General features: G+C 39.4%; 1 protein-coding gene across 1 annotated transcript in view; it reads right to left on the reverse strand.

Moving 5' to 3' along the window:
- Window positions 1-20,304, reverse strand: part of DCLK1 (doublecortin-like kinase 1) — a gene marked incomplete at its 3' end in the record, with an annotated part of 54,790 nt that overhangs the window by 13,982 nt on the left and 20,504 nt on the right. The window contains exons 5-10 of the mRNA XM_009876025.1: window positions 15,828-15,885; window positions 14,651-14,770; window positions 7,921-8,067; window positions 2,783-2,916; window positions 2,008-2,085; window positions 1,267-1,363 (exon numbers count right to left, since the gene is read on the reverse strand). Of these exons, the coding sequence (XP_009874327.1) occupies window positions 1,267-1,363; window positions 2,008-2,085; window positions 2,783-2,916; window positions 7,921-8,067; window positions 14,651-14,770; window positions 15,828-15,885 (634 nt within the window). The remainder of the gene's footprint in view (window positions 1-1,266; window positions 1,364-2,007; window positions 2,086-2,782; window positions 2,917-7,920; window positions 8,068-14,650; window positions 14,771-15,827; window positions 15,886-20,304) is intronic.

A 20,304-nucleotide genomic window follows, 5' to 3' on the forward strand; every position in this document is an offset into this window, starting at 1 on the left:
AAGGAGAAGCTAAATGAATAGGCTAATGCTTTAAACCAGAAATTTTAGACTGAACTATTTGTAAGGAGTTTCACAGAACACCACTGGCAAATGACTTGCAGGGTTCTAATTAATGATGCTACAAAATAAAACCTGATACAACACAATGATGTGGTTTAGAGGACTTTTTCCAACTCTATGTCTGTATTTCGTTCATTAAACTCATTAGGTGACGGGCTACAATACTAGTCCTGATCACCTTTGTCATCTGTAAAAGCAAGATGTAACCTTCTGAAGAATGGAGATTCAAACTATAGAATTCTGCTCTCATTACATGCATCCACCTCCAAATTTCGGTGGTTTTGTGTGATTAATCAAACACTGTTACAATGAAAGAAACAGGAAGACAATTTTGCCTGAATTTGCTTCATAGGCTCCACAAGTAAACTGTCAGAAATGAAGCACTTATCTACAAGATGACTACATGAACAGTTTTATGGTTTGTTTTTTTTTGTTTACATACACATATGTATTATCTCTATATATTTATATACATGACTACAGCGAATGACAGATCCCTAAAAAAATTATGAGTTAAAATGTTGCTCCAGTGCACTAGTGAGAGTTAAAAAACTGGACATGCTCTGCAAGTATGATGAACTCTGTCAGGATCTGTATCTGAAAAGGATTGTATTTGCCTTAGCACACCTCAGGCTCTATCTCCTTTGTGTCCCATGCCAAGAGGCTATGGCCCATGAACTGGTGGCCAGATCAAGTCCGTACCTCATACCACACTGACAACAATAAAGATTTACAGGCAATGTGAATCCTGGCTCTTTGACAGAAAGAAACAACAGACATATCATCTAATGGGATTAATAAGGGGAAAACAGCCTCCCTGTAATATTATTATATAAAATTCAAAGGCTCCAGGTTGGTACCTGGTCCCCATCAAAAGTGCAAATAAAGCACAGTCCCAGGGAGCTTTCAAGGAAAATGTGTAGGTCAAGCAAAGTTACTTAAAATTTTTCTTGATCAGCAAGGACTGCTGGTGTCCCTGTTGTGTGAGATATCCTATAGAGATGGGGTCCATTTCTGAACCACCTGGAGTATAACAGACAGACAGTGATCAAACAACAACATACTTGGTGACCCAGAGGAATTTATAGGTGTAGCTGGAGATGTGTGAAACATGTCAAATATAGCACTGTCACAGAACAAGATGCATTAGATACTGATGCTGGAAGTAGTATTGGAGAAGAAAGTACCGTCAACTATAAATCCCACCTTTGCGGAGTCAGAAACATTGTCCCAATATGGAGATGGAAAATCCACCTGCCCCATCAAAATCTGATCAAAAAGCACTTCTTGGTCGTCTCCACTTCTGTAAAGTAAAAATCAAACAAGAACAACAACAAAAAACACACAAAAAATATTTCCAGAGCTGGTTTCAATAGGATTCTTGAAGTTGCTTTTAAGTGCTAATCCCCTAGTATGCTTTTGGGAGCCGCAGATTTCTCCCCAAGCATGCAACCATGGGTGTCAATCATGAGATCATAAAATGAAGTGCCTTTGGTACTTTCTTTCTGAGGTAACCCACACATCTTTAGGATTTTCTACAACTTTGGAGCTGCTTTCAGGGAGAGAAAAGATCTGACATCTGTATTAAGTGGCTTACATTTTAACTACCTTTTAGTGACCACAAAATATGTTTGGTCCATGAAAGACGATGCTTACTTCACTGTGTAATTTAAACATGAGGCAAAGGCACCCAAAACCCGTAATGGAGGCTCTTGTTTTGTAATGCAATGAAGTTTAAACTAAAATAAACAATCATGAGACAGAAATTTCACAGTAAAATCACAGATATTTACGGAGTTTGTGGAAATTACTATGTGGAGCATGGGAAAAAAAAAACACAAGCCCTACAAGCAGAGAACTTTTTCCAATGGGAATCTCTGTGCTTAATGCAAAAGCAGCACAGGGGCCAAATCACAGAACAAAGATGGTTAATAGATCAGTCCATACCCACGGAATGGAGGAAAACCACAGAGCAGGATGTAAGTAATCACGCCCGCTGCCCAGATGTCCACCTTCAAGCCATATCTAGAAGTGTGAGAGACATGGTTAGAGATATCTGACTCCTATGAGCTACAGTACAAGAACAGAGGAAACATTTTGAGAATTATTAATAATTTCTTATATATTCTCATCTGAACTTTCTCTATGTCTCATCTACTTATCCTAATTCTGCTTTCAAATATTTTTTTACATTTACATCTTAAAACTGCATTAGATCAGAATGTAGGAGTGCACAGATGTTGTGCCGTATTCTTGACACAGACAGTGATGCCTACCAACATGTAGCCTGCAAAGGTGAGACTGGCTGCTCAAGCCAGCAGGCATTTACTCCGTGGAACAAACCAGAAGAACAGGACAGTGTGTGGCAACGAAAAAGTTAAGTGAATGGTAATTAACAGTCTTTGGGGACAGCTTAAGAATTACTTTTCTTGTGTCTGCAAATGGCTAGTTAGTAACTCAGTGTTAAGCTGAGGGGTTTGGGGCCAACAACTGGCAGAGGGATCTGATATAATGTCAAAGCAGGTCCTGAGCTGGTTTGGACAATATAGCCTCCAGAGGTCCCTTCCAAATAAATTGTCCTGTGAGTCATGATTCTGCATCATACCCAAGCAAAGGCAGCATAAAAATCTTAACAGAAAGTACTCCTGTCTGGCATATTGGCAAGAACATGCTCCACTGTGTACACTGAATCACCAATGAATCATCACTAGAATTGATTTACCCAGTTTCAGCAATGATTTCTGGAGCTACATATGTTGGGGTCCCGCAAACAGTATATAGAGGTCCATCCACAATTGTTGCTAGGCCAAAGTCTCCTAGCTTCAGGGACTTGCTTCCATCCTGGTGTTCATAAACCTAAATCAGGAGGAAAATTCCAAGGTTTAGCACAATGCCATCAAGGTAACTACTCTATCATTTACTAACTGTGTGAAATGCTCTTTCTAATTTAAAGTCTTTTTTCCTCTTCCTTACCTACAACGTACTTCTTTGCAGGCTTTAAACTTTCACAGATAATTTGAGCAACTTCCCCTGAATGCACTCTGCGTGTCTGGAAAAGACTTACCTTGCTACCTGGCCAAGAAAGGACATGCTACTTGCTAGAAGCTAAAGCCCAGAAGCAAAACTTAGACCTTCCAGCAGAGATGGTCCTAGGTTAACTCCCACTGACAGCCAATTCACAGCGTAGTTTATTCACTTCACTTGCACAGAGCTTAAAGGCTTGCACGGAAATTTCAACTTAGATGATACAACACTGACTGCGCTAATAGCAGCAACAGATTCCTCTCTGTCTGTGGAAGTCACTAGATGCAAACCCAGCTGGGCTCGTTCATCTAGAAGCACTGTCCTCTCCTTAGATGATATTAAGCATGAGTCAGTCACTGAGATACTTCTCAGTGGTATCTTACCATCATCATCAACGGACATAGGTAGGCCTGTTAATGAGTATATATGAAAATACGTCTTAAAACATGGTCTTCACAGCAGCAACATAAGCTTTCATGAGTATCGATGGGTGCAAGACAAAAAGCTAGAAACATCAGTTAAAAATGCACAAGTGTAAAAGCTGGCTCAATGCAAAAGAACATTCCTAAACCTGCAAACACTGAAAGCTTATAAAAGTGTTTAAAATAAAAGGACTAAAATGTGTCTGTACTAAACACTAGACTGCAAGTCTTTCTTTAATCCATCTGCTGGTTGGGCTCTTGCTTCCCAGTCTGAAATTGTTTATGATGCAATTTAATGTTGTTTACCACAACAGCACCTTAAAAAATGGAAACAGCCTACAAGAGGTCTTCTTACAGTATATATGCATCACTTTATTATTCACAGCTCCATGCAGTCTGGCTTACCAATAGCAATATCCTGACAATAACTAGCAGTAACACTGTGCAAGAATAAAGATATCATAATTCACAATCAAAACTAAAAGCATCCTTAATACTCACCTTGACCAGCTACTTCTACATCAGAAATCACGTCTACCTACAACTGTTTGCAGAGGAAAATCCTATTTTTTTTTCTTATGAAAATATAATAAATTCTTCAATGGATCCTTGATCAGTTCACTGTTTGCTACAGACCTGCTATAGTTCAGAATAATCAGTTATATTATTCATTCTGCCCCAGTTTTTACTTTGGTAATGTTAGTCAGGTCTAGAGGGAAAACCCCTCTCTGTCCTGAATCCCTGCTACCAGTCGATAGACCTACAAACAAACATTCAGAATACACAAAATTCCTTTCCTTATGTTATCTTAAATTTTACAATTTTTTTTTACAAGGACCAGCAATTTGATATGGATTCACATTTCTCTGCTACTAAGCCAGAAAAAAAAAAAAAAAAAAGATAGGCTTACAGAAAAGCACTGGAAGAAAAGCAATTATGGTTTTATTAAAAACACAGATTGTTAAATACATCTGGTTCCTGAAACTAAAGAAAGTGCTCTCTGAAATGGCAGTAATAAATCTAATTTCAACAACAGTTTTAATTAAAGAGTAGAGACTGGAGCTTTAAATATTCAGTTGCTGAAAAATGTAAAGTGTGCATTTAGACATCAAGAGCTGAATCCAGTCTAATTAGCATCTCATACTCTACTTCATGCAGTTATCTTTTACAAAGCCCTCTCTGAGTTGTGTTAACCTAGTGAACACTCCTAAGTTCCTTCCTTCAAGAAATGGCACCTTGTACAACTCATATATACTAGAAAATAATTATGGAAGAGGCTTATTTGGCAATATTTACCAATGCAAAAGGTTTGGTACTGTGCCTTTTCTAATATTTTGCCCCATCTGTTTCCAGGAATTACTTTCCTTGGAAAACTACTTCAGTTGACTTGTAAAACTGAAGAAAGTAACTTTTTCTTCACCCTATTATATCTCCATGTAAAAAGGAGCCCAGTATGGAGCTGTATGTACATTACTTGCCAGTTGAGGAATGTAGAAGATAATTTAACACTCATGTTATTCAGAACAAAAACTATACATGTTCCACTGCATTTAAATACTGAAGGGCAATTAAAGAAATGGGGATTAGTGCAAATTACCCGCTATGTAGTGCTTTCACTGTTTTAACTAAGCAATAAAACTGTGTAATTGTACAACACTAATTGAATGCAGCCACACATAATTGTGTGCCACCATATGTATCCTATTACTATAAAGACTGTCAGTATTTTCTAAGCTGCTCTTGTGATCAGTGCAGATGGCAACAGTCAGAGAAGTTGTTCTCCAGGGTTTATTATATGGCAATAAAGACATCCCATGACTTGACAAATTAAATGCGTTAAATAGCAGCAATTATGAAAAATGTTCCAATTAAAACATGGCAGACACTCTCCTGAGAGCAAAAAAAATGCCAAAAAATCACAGGTGTTCAGCATACCCTAAACTTTTGGACAGCTGACTGTTAGGTGGGCTTTGCATGCCTCAAGGTTAGAAAGGAATATTTAAGCATTTATAGAAATAACTGATGTTGTACAGAGGCTGTCGAGACAGGTCCACACACACAAAGATTTATCAGCAGGGTCTATAGCTGATGGCACACATCAGCGTAAGTCTGAAAGTTACTTCTGGGAAAAAGGAAAATCCAAAGGAGAGAACGAGGGAGGTGAAAGGGAAAGCTCTCCTGGGAGCAATGAGGAAGGTCAAGATGACCATCCTCCTCTGGGCTCCCTCTCCAGAGCAGCACGTTCCCCTTCACTCCCCATACCTTCCCTGTAGTAGTTCTATAGCTTTTATCAGGACTTGCTCATACTTCTTGTTTTTTTCCTGCTAATCGGGCTGTTAGCTTTGGAGGCATGTATTACGATACCCTGATCAGGGCAGATGCTGCCCCCTTGGATAGTTGCTCCATTTTGGACAGGCATGTTATAGCGTCCCTTAAACTAAAGCTACAACCCACAGGTAGGAAAAGGGTGATGGCAAAGGGCTGATTCTCATACTGGTGGACAGGAGAACCTGCTTTAACAACACTGCTGGGGTTTGCAGGTGTAAGGTCATGACAGTACCAGCGTGAAAGCACAACAGCACAAGAACAAGGGGAAAATAGCAGTATTTTCACCGTTTAAGTGAATGGTTACAGAGCTGCAAGTAAAAGGCAGGCTACAGAAGGCAGGCGGAATGTCTTTACCTATAGAAAAGCTGACACCCATACGGCATTTTGCAAGTGTTTTATAAATGCCACAACAATAACCTTAACTGCAACCTTGTGATACAAGACATTACCCATCCCATTTGACAGATAAGAAGATAAAAGTAGAGAGGTTAAGAGATACTAAGGCCACAGACAGCCAGAGATCAAGTCAGAACTTAGGTAAGGCTGGTTCCAAAGTACTCTTTCAAAACTGCATTCATTTCTTTCAAGGACCTGATAAACCTTAGAAAATTAATATAATCCGTGAATCAAATGCTAGCTTTTGAGAGTTAGGATGCTGCAACAGGTTATGTTGCATCCTTACTGCTCAGTATCAGTACTGGTGTAGGACTTTTACATATTCACTCAGAAACATTTCAGATACAATGCAGCGTGACCATACCTAGTAGTGGGTAATTACTGAGGAGGGCTGGGCAGGCAAATCTAATCCTCTCCCTGTTGTCTCCATCTCCTGCCTACCTGTTTTCCGTTCCTTCAGAAGCTTAACTCTACTAAACCCAGACTTTAGGCATTTAGAGTTAGGTCAAGAGTGAAGCAGAGCAAGCCTTGCTCCAGACCAAGACCCTCCTGCACACTCCAAATCACAGCCTTAATGAATTCTGGCATTGATTGCTCTAATTTCTGCATTCAGCAAACCTTTCACCAGCACAAGGGCTGCAAAAGAAGTATCAATCATTAGTGTCTACTGAAACTTCTACCGAACATGCTTTTAGCAGTTTCTGGAAAATAAGGGCAGGCTCACTTCCTCAACCAGAACTATAAAGGCACCTGCCACTAGAGGAACCTCAACTGTGAAAATCCCACTCTCTGGAAGTTTAATAATATCTACTTCAGTCAACTTTTACATAAAAACTTTTCAGTGTCAAGCAGGACTAAATGCACTAAGTCTCAGAAGAGAGCACACAAACGAGAGAACTGATATTCTAGCTATCTTAAACATTGTTTTATGGTTGCAGAATATATGGAGAATTGGGACATCCTGCTATTGGCACATGTCAGTAAACTTGGGAAAACAAAGCAATAATCAGGAAAAATTAATTTCACAGAAAAAATAAAACTATATCAGTTGGAGAAGACAATTACTACAGAGCGCAAAATTCTCAGAAGAAGGACTAATTCCAAGGGTATGTTTGTCAGTGTCTTCAGTCGATGAGGCTTATACAGATTCAGTCAGGAAAAGAAAGATTTAGGCTATTTGTGAAAGTGGCTCAAGAAAAACTGCTATAGGAATATTTGGGAGCTGCAGCAGGGAAACGAAGGACACTGAAATCTTTTCCTGGTTATCCTCTGATGTCCTACATGATGAGGACATAACACTTACACCCACCATGCTTGTAAAACTGAACTGCCGCTAATTACTTAGGCAGCTGCAGAAATACAGAATAGTCTATTGAGGACAGAACAGCTTTGTATTTATGAGAAGCTTGAAATTATACTGCATCTTACCAAAAGGTCACTTCTGGTGATCACTGGAACAACTCTGCTGCTGTGTCCTGGGCAACAGTCTAGACACACCATCTGATGTCACTATACTTCATTGTGACAGCTATTATTCTTAGGAGAGCTTTACAATGCTAAGGTTGAAATTAAAAGACAACTTGAATGACTGAAATAAATTTGGCAGGTGTTTGCAAGGAGGGAGAAGCACAGACCTTGTCTCACACGCTCTCAAGATATCAACAGTACCAAAAGCTGAATCTTCACTTACCAGTAGATTCTCCGGCTTGATATCCCTGTGGACAATGTTCAGGCTGTGAAGATATTTGATGGCACTGGCCAGATTGTAAAGCATCCCACTGGCATCCCGCTCTGTGTATTTGTTGGTGGAAGTAATAGCATCAAAAAGATCTCCTCCCTGGAGTAAAATGACCACGGCATATGAGCAATACTGACTGTGAAATGACTGAAAAACTTTAGGGGAAATCAAAGAGCATCATTTATGGAGGAGGAGAAGGGAGGAGCAGCACAATTTTCTTGTAGCTATAAACCATAGGTATTGCAATGACATCCCCCATAATGGCAGCAGTAATTCAGAACCACTTCTTGTGGCTTAGCTGGTCAGCCAAGAGGCCCAAGTCTCTCCTGCAAAACATTCCCACCTGCTGCTTCTTTTGTAACATATCCAGCACTTGGCAACCTGTGTTCAGAGCCCTGTTGCACATTTTTGGTATGCTTGTATACTTACCAGTCATCACGCTGCATACCAGCCCTTGCCACTCTTTATTATAATCACAAACACGCTGACATCAAATTTTTGCCTGAAGCCTGACTGAACTCCAGAAAGATGAAGGAACTCAAATCAGCTACCTACCATTACTGTTAGCATATTTAAAAAGTTTGTTTCCATCTCACAAAACTTTGAAAATGTGGATTTTAGAAGCTACTTTCTCTACAAAAGATGTGAAGTTTTTTTTAGTGGTGTGATGCTTCTCATAGCTAATGCTGAAAAACTTCCCAGAATGTGTCAGAAAATCAAAGTAGAAGTCAATTAAGAATTAACATTAGTATTTCACCACAGCAAAAAATATAGATGGCAGCTTGTGCCATTTCCGGCTCATCATGCTGAAGAAAGGAAGGAAGGAAGGAAAGTAAGGAAAGGAAGGAAAAGAAGGAAGGGAAGGGAGGGAAGAAGGAAGGGACGAAGGAAGGAAGGAAAGAAGGAAGCAAGGAAGGTTGGTTAAGTGGAAGTCCTCAAAATTCAAACAGTCTTCACCAAGATCTGAGGCAGTCACGTCATTTGGACTGTATTTCCAGGGCTGAGCTGGTAAGTGGGAAGAAGAACACGTAAGTGCTTGGAGAACGACCAAAGTATAGGTTTAAAGAAGAGATTAAGGAGGAAGCTTGACAGAGTGGAGCTAAAACTAAACATCTTTTGAGAGATACTACTCAGAGGTATCGGGCCTTTGGCCAAAATTAAAGCAGCACCATAAAGAAAACACAGACCAACACACACACACAAAAAAGAGAGAGAGAAGGGAAAGGATAATTCGGATAAAACAATGCAAAAAATCCCTGCTGCAGTCAAAACATCAAGAAAAAACAATCACATAAGACTGTGTTTTAAAGAAAAACTAGGTATTTCCTGAAGGCAACAGAGGAGTCCCAACTTTGCCAACTCTCGTGATTTTATCAACAGCCTCAAGTTTTTTGCTGGGGTTTTTTAAGGCTCAGCTCCAGAGTAAACACTCTTTTCATTAAGACAAAAGAGGAGAGGGGGGAAAAAAAAAGAATTTTTACAGGAATCACAGCTATAGAGAAAAGTTAGGAAAAGATAACAACAAAGACTCAAACCTGAGAAAACAGACATTAAAAAACCAGACTTATTAAAAAAACCCAAACAAGACATTAACATTTTTTCATTGCTGAGGTACAGCTGAAGTCTGTTAAAAAAACAGCTTTGGAAACTGCTTGCAGTCAACCATTTTCAAACCTGGACCACATCAAAACCTCTTGCTCTGGCTAGTAACTGATAAAGATACATCAAGATACACAGCATCAAGGAAAAGGAGGGATAAAAGGCCAGGCTAAACCAGAAAAAGGATTAGAGAAAAAGGCAAAATATTTGGCAAAAGTACAATACCATGTACTTCATGGCATTATCTGATCCCTAAGTGGCATAATGTGGCAAAATATGTGGGATAAATAATCTATCTTCCCTAAGCTCCTTCCTGTGAAGCCCCTGTACCAGCTGCTTTTTAACATGAGGTAGTGGATTAGACAGATCTTTGGTCTTATCTAATATGTTCCAGATGCTCAGGAGAAGTGTCAATAACATCAGCAAAGGATCTGCCTCCATACAAAGAAAATAGTCCAAGCTGAGATACGAGAGGCAAGAAGGAAAGAAATTGAACCTGAAAAAGAGAAGGGAAAATTTTGTCTGAAAGTCTAACGAAAAAGAAGAAATGTTCATGCACAAGAGAAACCTAAACTCAGAAAAAGGTAGAGGCTGCAGAGCATATTAACAGATGGTCAAGCCAATCTGAAGCAAAATAACTTTCTCTGTTTAAGCAGCCTGCTTCACTCAGTCAAGTTTTTTACCAGGTAAAGAACAGAGAGCATATATTTAGTCTGTGGGATTCTCTGAGGTTAAGAGAGAGGTGATATCCTGGAAAGAGTTAACAGAGCTGACAGCTGTATCAGGCAGAATTGTTTTCAGACTTCCCTTTCCCTGAAGAGCACTTTAACCTGCAAGGTTCTGCTTAGCCGATTCACACAGCAGGTCACTATCATTTATTCAGGCACAAGGAGTGAGTTCAGGATGACATTTCAGTCTTAAATCCCCTCTTCTGGAGTGAAATGGGACCAGCAACATCTGAATGCAGTTTTTATCATCTACGCACATGAGGAAGTATACTTGGAAGTACAGCGACCATTTATTTATTTATTACCTTGTTATGTAAATGATATAATCTCTCTTTTCTTCTGCAAAAGTGAAATCATATCCTGGAGCAGTAAAGGGAACTCTGCAATAAATCTTGCTTGTTAAATTGGCCAAACCCCTGTTAGGTTTGAATAACAATTCTGTTTCGTTGTGTAAAAAGGCAACGTGCCAGAAACCAGGTCCTTGCTTCCTTTTACAAGCACCACTTGCAATGTGTTTATATTTGTATTTATGAAGTGCTTTTTCTTACACTTTACAAAGCAATGAATGGCCAATCTGCCATGAGGTGAGGGCAGTATTTGCAGCAGCCACTTATGTCAAACATGTTACTGCCAATTAATGCAGGGTGGTATTAAGTGAAACCGTGCTCTGCAGCATCAAGCCTTTTCTCCTTGAATTTCTTTCCTGTCTGTGAGTTTGATTTAAAGTCAGGTCTTCAGAAGTCAGTCAATAACAGATGGTTAATCAATTCTAACAGTGCATGCTATGAAATGGTAACAGTCAGCAACTGGTGAATTAACAATTAATGTCTTTCCAGAAATACCTTCTCCAGTGCCCACAGAGTAAAACAAGGTGTGTTGGGTTTTTTTTCCGATTAAATAGGAATAGATGCTTGCTTCAAAGAAACAAAGCTGACTTCCTAGCATCAGGTTATTTCTTCTAAATGTCTTCTATTATTGCACATAAAAGTAAAGATCATTAAAACAGTGCTCTCTGAACTACAGAGACATCTAGAAAGCCTTTCTCTATAGCGTAACTAAAAGCATAAATATCTTAGTATGTGCAGCAGTCCTAAGGAGTAAAGAAGAAAGAGTGCACGAAAAAAAGATTTTTGCAGAAAATTACTATAATGGCTGGTTTTCTTTATATACATCTTTTAGGATAGTTATTCTGTGAGAGTTGTTGGTCCCCTCCTCTCTAATTTAGCTGAGTAGGACTTTGATTAAAAATCCACTGGAGACTACAGTTTGAATATTTTTCAAGCATGAATAGCACAGCAGGTTGCACCCATAAAACAGCTATGTGCTTATGTCTTGGCATGTTAGACAAGGCACAGCTTTTACTTCTTAGCATGCCTCATGGGGCCAAGATGAAGGATTTGTCAATGCAGGCTGAAGCTGTGGCTACATTCGATTACAACGCTGTGCAAGAGTATTGAGGTACCTTTGAACAAGCTCTCACAGTCACTGGGAAAAACCTACAGCGTGGATCTCAGAGTGAGACCACTTATAGTAATGAGCAGTAATTATGATTAAAATAGTGTTAGATGGCTAATGGCATCTGATCTGAAGCTGTGCTATTTCACATCTTACTCCTGAGTAAGGGGAGTCTGCAACCACGAAGAAGGTGGGGAAATTCTTACGGGAAAGGTTACGCAGAGGTATTCATGGTACAGAAGAGTGCCAGTATTTTGCTTTTGTCTTAGCATTTAACCTCTCCACTAGAGACAAAACGGGGATGCTTGGTACCCTGTCAGCTCCCTGACATCAGCACATCCCAGTGTGCTTCCTCAGAGCTTGGAGGTTGTGGACAGTAGGGTTAGCAGGGGCAAAAGGGTTAACAAGGTCCATCACACTACTCAAGCGAAGTAGGGCATCTGGCAGGCTCAAACCTAAGAGGACAATGCTGCCATCTCCTAAGCTGTGCTCCATGACCTGAGCTTCTTAGCCTGAGCTGGTCCCAGCCTGCCACAAGGACAGGGAAAATGTCCCTGTGAGGGTGGTGAAACACTGAAACAGGTTACCCAGGGAAGTTGTGGATATCCCCTCCCTGGAAGTGTTCAAGCCAAGTTGGATGGGTTTTGTACAACCTGGTCTAGTGGGAGATGTCCCTGCCTATGGCAGGGGTGTTGGAACTAGATGATCTTTAAGGTCCTTTCCAACCCAAATCTTTCTCTATGATTCTATGAAAATCTGTAGCCACCCACTCATGCGCCACACTTGACAGCCTTCGGTTCTGAACTGGGAACACGGCTTAGATATCATAGAATCAAAGAACAGTTTTGATTGGAAGATACTTTCAAGAGTCCAAACTTTGCCCTAGCTCTATTAACACCAGTAAACCATGTCCCTCACTACAACATCTACCTGTCTCTTAAACATCTCTGGGGATGGCGACTCAACCACCTCCCTGGGCAGCCTGTTCCAATGGCTGACAACCCTCTTAGTAAAGAAATTCTTCCTAATATCCAACCTGAACCTCTCCTGGAACAACTTCAGGCCGTTTCCCCTTGTAGTGAGGGGCCCAAAACTGGGCAGAGTACTCGAGGCATGGTCTCACCAAAGCCGAGTACAGGGGCATGATCACCTCCCTGCTCCTGCTGGCCACACCGTTCCTGACACAGGCCAGGTTGCCATTGGCCTTCTTGGCCCCCTGGGCACACTGCTGGCTCATGTTCAGGCGGCTGTCCATCCACACCCCCAGGTCCCTCTCTGCCTGGCAGCTCTCCAGCCACTCCTCCCCAAGCCTGTAGCGCTGCTGGGGGTTGTGGCCAAAGTGCAGGACCCGACATTTGGCCTTACTGAAATGAGTAATTGGCCGTCTAGATCCAGCCTGTCTAGATCCCTCTGGCTCCACTGATGCCACAGAGCATGGGGGATAATGGAAGGAAACAAAAAATTGTCATTTTCCTTGCTCTCACTTGGACCTGGGATCATCCTATCTAACATCTCAATGAAGTGCCTGCATTAAGAGTGTCCCCTACATTTGTCTACAAGCAGAGCAAAGCAGGTAACAATCCTGATTGCCAAAATCACTTTATCTCACAACTTGTAGTGGTGCCTGTTTCTAATCAGGGATATGGCAAAGGATGTCTACCTGTGGTGACTACACTTTCAACTTAAGTAGAAGCGACCTTAGGGCCAGGGCTTTTTGCTCACATGTGCTCAGTATGCACATACAATAGGCCTTCACAGGAATGCTGCTGCTGCACAGCTTTGTTGTAATCTTTGTCATTAAAAATCTTAAAGCTGTGGGTTTCCCAGCTGTGAGCATGGTAACCTGCTCCAGGAAAATGTCCTGATCGAGATACAGAAATGGAAGTGGCTGCTGGTAAGATCTCCCTCATATAGAAAAGTTGAGGAAGGCAAGTGAATCACTAATTTCATTAGCGAATGTGAAAAACAGGTGTATCCTGCTAAAGCAAGTATGGACGACAATATGTCCTCAGCAGTTTTCTCAAATGTATTTTTACCATCCTTTTATGCACTGTGACATACTTGTGTATTAGTACCAGAACTGAGAGCTAAATTCATACTTTTTGCACTGCACTGTTGACAGTATGAGGGCAAGAGATGACCTGCTCTGAGTTTCATAAACCAATTCGAATATGTAGTTCTACCAGCAAGTGAAATAAATGAATGAGATCTGGAAGTTACTATGAAGAAATAAATAGAGCCTCAAATATAAAATACTGCATTCACAAACTTACTTTTCAGAATAGAACCATGCTTTAAATAGCAGATCTTTCTCTGTTACTTTCCCCCTGCTACAGCTTAAATTTAGATTATTATAATGGAGTCAAGCCTGACAAAGTGCTAAAAAGGATCAGTAGAGAAAAAAGACATAAATTAATAAAAACTACATAAATTAATAAAAAGTAGTTAAGCTCTATTTTATCAAAGAATATTTAATTCTGAAGTCTGGTATTTACATCTATTCAGACTGGATGTTTTTTCAACTCACCTCAAGCCAGACGTGTTTCTTTAAAGTAAAACTTTTTTAAAAGACTCCTTTTGGGGAAGCAAATAAAACTGGTGATCTGCTAAGTACAGTTCACAGAGCACTCCTGAGTGTGGCTTACAGAAAGTGAGACAAATATTTGAAATACTTGAAAGTTATAAAAAAAAAAAATTGACAGTAGGTTACATGTCTTTCAGTAGGGTGCTGGACAAGACTATCTTCAGAGACCCCTTCCAATCTAAATTATTCTGCGATTCCATGATTTTTAGTAAGCTTTAGCACCAATGAAATTGGTTGAAGCAATTGATAACAACAACAACAACAGCAACAGGGTTGAAACAATTCATAACAAGCAGCTTGTCTCCAAAATACTCACCTTTACAAGTTCCATTACAAGGTACAACTCAGTTGGCATGTCCATCTCCTCAATCAGAAGTACAATATTGGGATGCTTGACTCGTCTTAAAATAGATACCTCGTTCTGGATCATGTGTTCCTGCCACACAAAAGAAATTTTTAATGACCACTTGTTCGTGGGAAAAAAATTCACAGTGGAAAAAGCAGAAAGAATCGGGACGTCCATGGATTCTTCAGGTGATTTAAAAAAGGCAGCAGGTGTTGCCTCTAGCAATATGGAAGGATCATGTCTAGAAATAACATCAGTGTGATAACTGAAAGAAGAACAGAAAGCAGAATACAGAAAAGAAAACATGTCTAGAAATAACATCAGAAGAACAGAAAGCAGAATACAGAAAAGAAATGGAGGAGAAGGTATGTTTCTGATGTAGAGAAAAGTTAAATACAGAAGCTTCTAAACTTTTTTCTATTGCAGAATCTTTTGATTTAAGAATACGACAGCATCTTCCCAGAGAACTATTTGTTATAGATTTCAAAATCTAACAATCACTTGGTGTAAAAGTGATACCAATTTGATTAACCTTGCATACTGTTTAGTTATAGTGACCGGTGTTGTTATAATTACTAGTATTATTTTTCTGCTTTCTATAACATAGAATCACAGAATCATTGGAATTGGATGGCACCTCTAGAGATCATCAAGTCCAATCCCCCTGTTAAAGCAGGATTGCCTAGAGCACATCACACAGGAATGCATCCAGGTGGGTTTTAAAATCTCCAAAGATGGAGACTCCACAACCTTTCTAGGCAGCCTGTGCCAGTGCTCTGTCACCCTCGCAGTAAAAATTTCTTCCTTGTATTTAGATGAAACCTTCTGTGCTCCAGCTTGTGTCCCAGAACATCTGGAATTATGAAAGCTAGAGGTCATAATTACAGAGGTAAAGAGCAAGGGGAGTGCTCCATGCAACCAACAAACTGGAGAATCAACAGACGCATCTAGAAAGGCACATGGCAGCCTTTTATACTGATACTCCAAGGGCTTCCAGAGGGCAGGCAAAGGCTTCAACTAAAAAGATTTTAACACTTCCCAGGAAGAAGACAAATATCAACAGCTTCCCAAACTGATCTCTCACAAAACGTTTCTTTAAAAAAATAAGATGAAAATTTTGGTCTCGTATGATTTTTTTTGTACTTACTTTTCCTCTACATTTACTTTTTTTGATAATTTTCAGAGCATATTCTCTACCAGTTGATCTGAAGAAAGAGAAAAGGAAAAAAATGTATGTTTAGTCACAGTGAATATTTGTCTCAGGTGAGCTTGTATTTGTCATTTGAGCACAGTAAGTCTGGGCAAGAACTCTATTCAAGTATTTGTTTTGTCAAGAAATGAAGCTTGGGTTTGGCAGAAATTGTGAACTTGAGCCAAACTTATTGAATACATGTGCCTTAGAAAGAAGCATTAAGTACTTCTAGTTGAAAAAATGAAGACATTTCAATGTCTTCAAAACACAGTAACTTGATTTCTTTGTTTTGTAGTGTTAATTGTTATTTCTTCTGCAATTTTATGTAAAAATATTATACTGTATTTGTATATCCAACTGTTTTCAAAACTTAAAAGTTTTGAGGTTAATTACAAAAAAACCACCCAAAGCTATGGAAAATACTCTTATTTTTTACTTAAAATGAAATGTCATTTCTTTGCACGTCTCTACTCGAAACTGCTATGATAAAAATGTCAGTTCTTGGAATAATGTTTTATATATTCAGCAAGTACATGATATTTAGCAGAGTTAAATACGATGTTAATAGGACAGAATATGGAATGTCTGGACACATTAATAAATTATAATTAGGATAAGAACATGTTTCCTTTCAAGTGTCGGGTTTTTTTTGAAGCCATATAATATTTATTAATATCACATATATGTAGATATTTATTATATAGAATGTTAACAGAATAAGAAGCCTGCAGACAAGTTAACAGTATCAACTTCCATTTCTTTATGAAGTTACAAAACCAAATGATGGCTGTAAGGATGAAACCAAGAAGCTCTCTTCACAAGCTCTAGTTTTACTATAAGGTTAAATGGAGAATGGAGAATGTAAGAAAAAGCTCTTTTCAAAATGCTTGCATTTTGTAATAAAAATCCAAATGGCTTACAAAAGTCTATTATATTGCCTTTAGGCATATGTTTGGTTAAAAAATAAAGAAAAAATTACCTATCAGGTATATGGGGTGATTTTTTCATTCTTCATTTAGAAAAACATAGTTAAACTTATACATTACATTGATATATATATATACATACACTAAATTAAATAGAGAGCTGAATGTGCCCAGATGTGTGCACAGTCTTTCAAATATAAGATACAAAGTGAGTCATAAACACAAAGCACTACATTAGGAAAATGACTGGGCATTTTCACTGCCATATTTAAGCTGACAACTCCTCTGGCAATGATGTTCCACTAGGTATTAATTTAAGGGAAAATGGGGACTTCAGTAAAAAGAAAAAAAAAACCAAGCAAAACACTGAACCTGTTTGAGTTCCCAGGTCAGCAGGGAGCAAAGATAGTCTGTACTAAGACAGCAATTAAAAGGCTGTGCAAAGAAATCACACTGGATGATTATGTTTATGACTTGGAAAAAACACACAGCATGACTGTTTAAAACATAACCAAAGAAAATTTTTAAAATTCTTATATCTGTACCCCCTCACAAAGGGGTTTAATGCTACAGTCTCCAAATGGGCCACACTCCCTGTGGGGTGTCCCTTCCTAATTCTGCTGGTAGATACAGTTCCAGCTCAGCTAGAGGATAGGAAGACATACGGACACTACCTTTTGGGAATGGAAGGAGGAGGTAGAAGAAATATTAGAAATTAAGACATCTGAGTTTCAAACTCAGACAAAATATACCCTCCTTCAATAGAAGCCCCTTTCAAGCTGCTTGGTTGCCCTAGGAATGCTTCCTTTCTGTCATGAGAAAGGAAATTGATGGTTTTTGTTGGCCATGGGAGACTCCGGGTACTCCAAAACGCTGGGAAATCTGAGCTAGTGAGGAAATGTCAGAATCTGGAAGTATCTGAAAGTTAAAAATGAACACATATAAAAACACCGCAGGACAAATTGCACATATGATAGAGCAGATATGTAACGAGCAGATGACAACTCTGACTGCTCTTTGTTTTGGTAAAAAGAAAATTAAAGCTAAGATAATGCAAATCCTTTCCCCTAAAAAGCTGTAGAACCACAGGCTGTCAGCAGCGCTGCAACTTACACACTCACCAAAAATATGAAGTGGCCATGCCAGAAACTCCCAGTGAAACGGGTGTCTCACCTCTCACTTATCACTTAACCCAAACAATCGAAAGGTACCACACGAAGTAGAAAACACGTTATGGCTGTATGTCTGGACCCACAGCACTACTGCAGGGCGCAGTTAGCCCATAACATGGCTCAATGCCACGTTCCCTGTCTGTTTTCACCTTTTGCGAACACCAGAGAAATTTCTGTTGCACTGGAGACAAAAACCTATCTTTGTTACTTTTGTGTGTGCGTTAAATGTATTCGTGTGTGGGTGTTCATGCCCCTGTATTCGCAGATGAACAGAATGGGACTAGAAGCCCTCATGTGAAAATTTTAAAGACTTTTTTGGTTTCTATTTGGACTGTTTGCTGTCACAGGAAGATGCCTGCAAACACATTTGAAGCGTGGCGAACCAGTGCACATGGGCTGGTCTCCACAGCGATGGAGAAGAAATATCCATGTGATCAATGAAGATGTGTAACAAGACCCATTCCTCCTTGCTTAACACCTCATGGTGCTATTCCTTTGAAGTGTAACGCACAGAGGAATTGTACATCAGAAGAAGGTGGAAAAGTCCTCTGTCCTAAGTATTACCCCATCAATTCTGCCTCTGCAAATGATGGACATATCAGACTTTGAAGTGAGGTGTTTTTTTGCTTAGAAAGACTGTGAAGAATGTTTTTGAAGGTGTTTTACCTGTACTGGCTTTAATTTACCCTCCGAGCCTTTTAATTTCTCCTTCCACACTTGTGATGACAAGGGTATACTGCTTTACAAGTGAAAATTAACAAATAAATCTGCTTTATTTTTCAAGTTCTTCTGAAGTAGCAACTCTTTGATATAAATGGGATCTATGGAATGGTATAGCCCAGAGGCCATAAGAGTATGTATCTGGGAATACCTGAGTAATCACGCTATTTAAGCGCAGATTCACTAGAAATGTCGTGCTATCAGATACTTCTGGGACCAGTGGGATAGACAAGAGGACAGGAAACACTTTTCAGTTAAGCTCTCGAGGATATTGCAACCAGTATTATTTTTAGGTGCGGTGGGACCTATATTTAATTTTTTCATCTCCTTTCTCTCAGCTTGACACATAGCTGTAAAATGCACAATAGCACATTTGAACTGTCTCAGGACAATTGGTATTTTCAGCTGAATGACAGTGTATCAAAACCTCAATTTTTTTTCTTTTATTTTGCCTTGTAATCAGTTTCTTCTGGTTATTACTCACTTTAGTTTTAGCTTGCCTTTTCCTCTTTTCTCAATTATGTTTTCACCCATGTTTTTCACCAGTCATGTCCTCTCAATAAGGTTTTACAGTGCTTTTTTGCTTTCATACTACTTCACTTTCCTTCCTTTAGGTTTCCATATTCCCTAGTTTAGTGTTCAGACCCTGGGATTTGATGTGAACAGCCATCACTCTGGATGACCAGCTTCACCAGGAATTCACTCCGACAGAGCTCTAAAGGCCTCACAAGAGCTTCGGCCAAGTCCCACAAGCACAGTGTCAGCTGATACAAAATCCACCCTTTCCCCAACAGCTGTCTTCATTGTCTCTGACATGCAAGATTCTACAGAGACTCTAGTTTAAAAGCAGTTAAGGTAATTTATCATCATCTGCCATAAGACGTAATCTTGACTTACTCTCTTGGGTTAACATCACATTCTAACAGGCTAAAGAGCAAAAGTTCTTTATTTGAGCCCAAATGTGAGGTTATAGTCTTCTACAAGAGTCTCCTCTCTAGAATACAGTAATAGGGGATATAAACTCTGCTTGTGGAATTTCATGATCAGACCTTGACACCTCTTTTGTTCTCTCTTTTTAACATCTTTAGCTCTGGCAGTTTTTTTGCTTTCTCTGCACTGCTACTATCTAACATGGACAATCTTACCATCATTTCACATACAGGTACCTTCCATTTTTTTTACCCTGTTTTCTTCTATTTTTAACAGTATGACCAAAAGGCACTTGCAGTTCTGCTCAGAACATTTCTGTCTTTGTTCCCCATTTTTGACACTTAACACTGGGTAGAGCCAGTTCAAACCTGGTTCATGACACGCCTGACCAGATTGAGAAACCTGAGCCAGTCAACTTGGACATTTTCAGCAACACTAACATTCGAGGTGACTTGTGGTTTCTCTAATCTGGAGTAGATATCTAAAATCAGGCTTTTCTTACCTCTTATCACTAAAGGGCACTGAAGAAGTTAAGATATTGATGTCTGCAGAGTAGGCTCCTACAGTTGGATGGCGCTCATATAATAACATAAAGCAGACAAGCAAGAGATAGATGCTCATTTAATTAAAGATAAACATGAAAAAAGTTACTTATCAGTGTGAGGTGGCAGAAAAGACGGATGC

Source organism: Apaloderma vittatum, unplaced genomic scaffold (genome assembly GCF_000703405.1).
Source record: "Apaloderma vittatum isolate BGI_N311 unplaced genomic scaffold, ASM70340v1 scaffold18339, whole genome shotgun sequence".
Taxonomy (NCBI): domain Eukaryota; kingdom Metazoa; phylum Chordata; class Aves; order Trogoniformes; family Trogonidae; genus Apaloderma; species Apaloderma vittatum.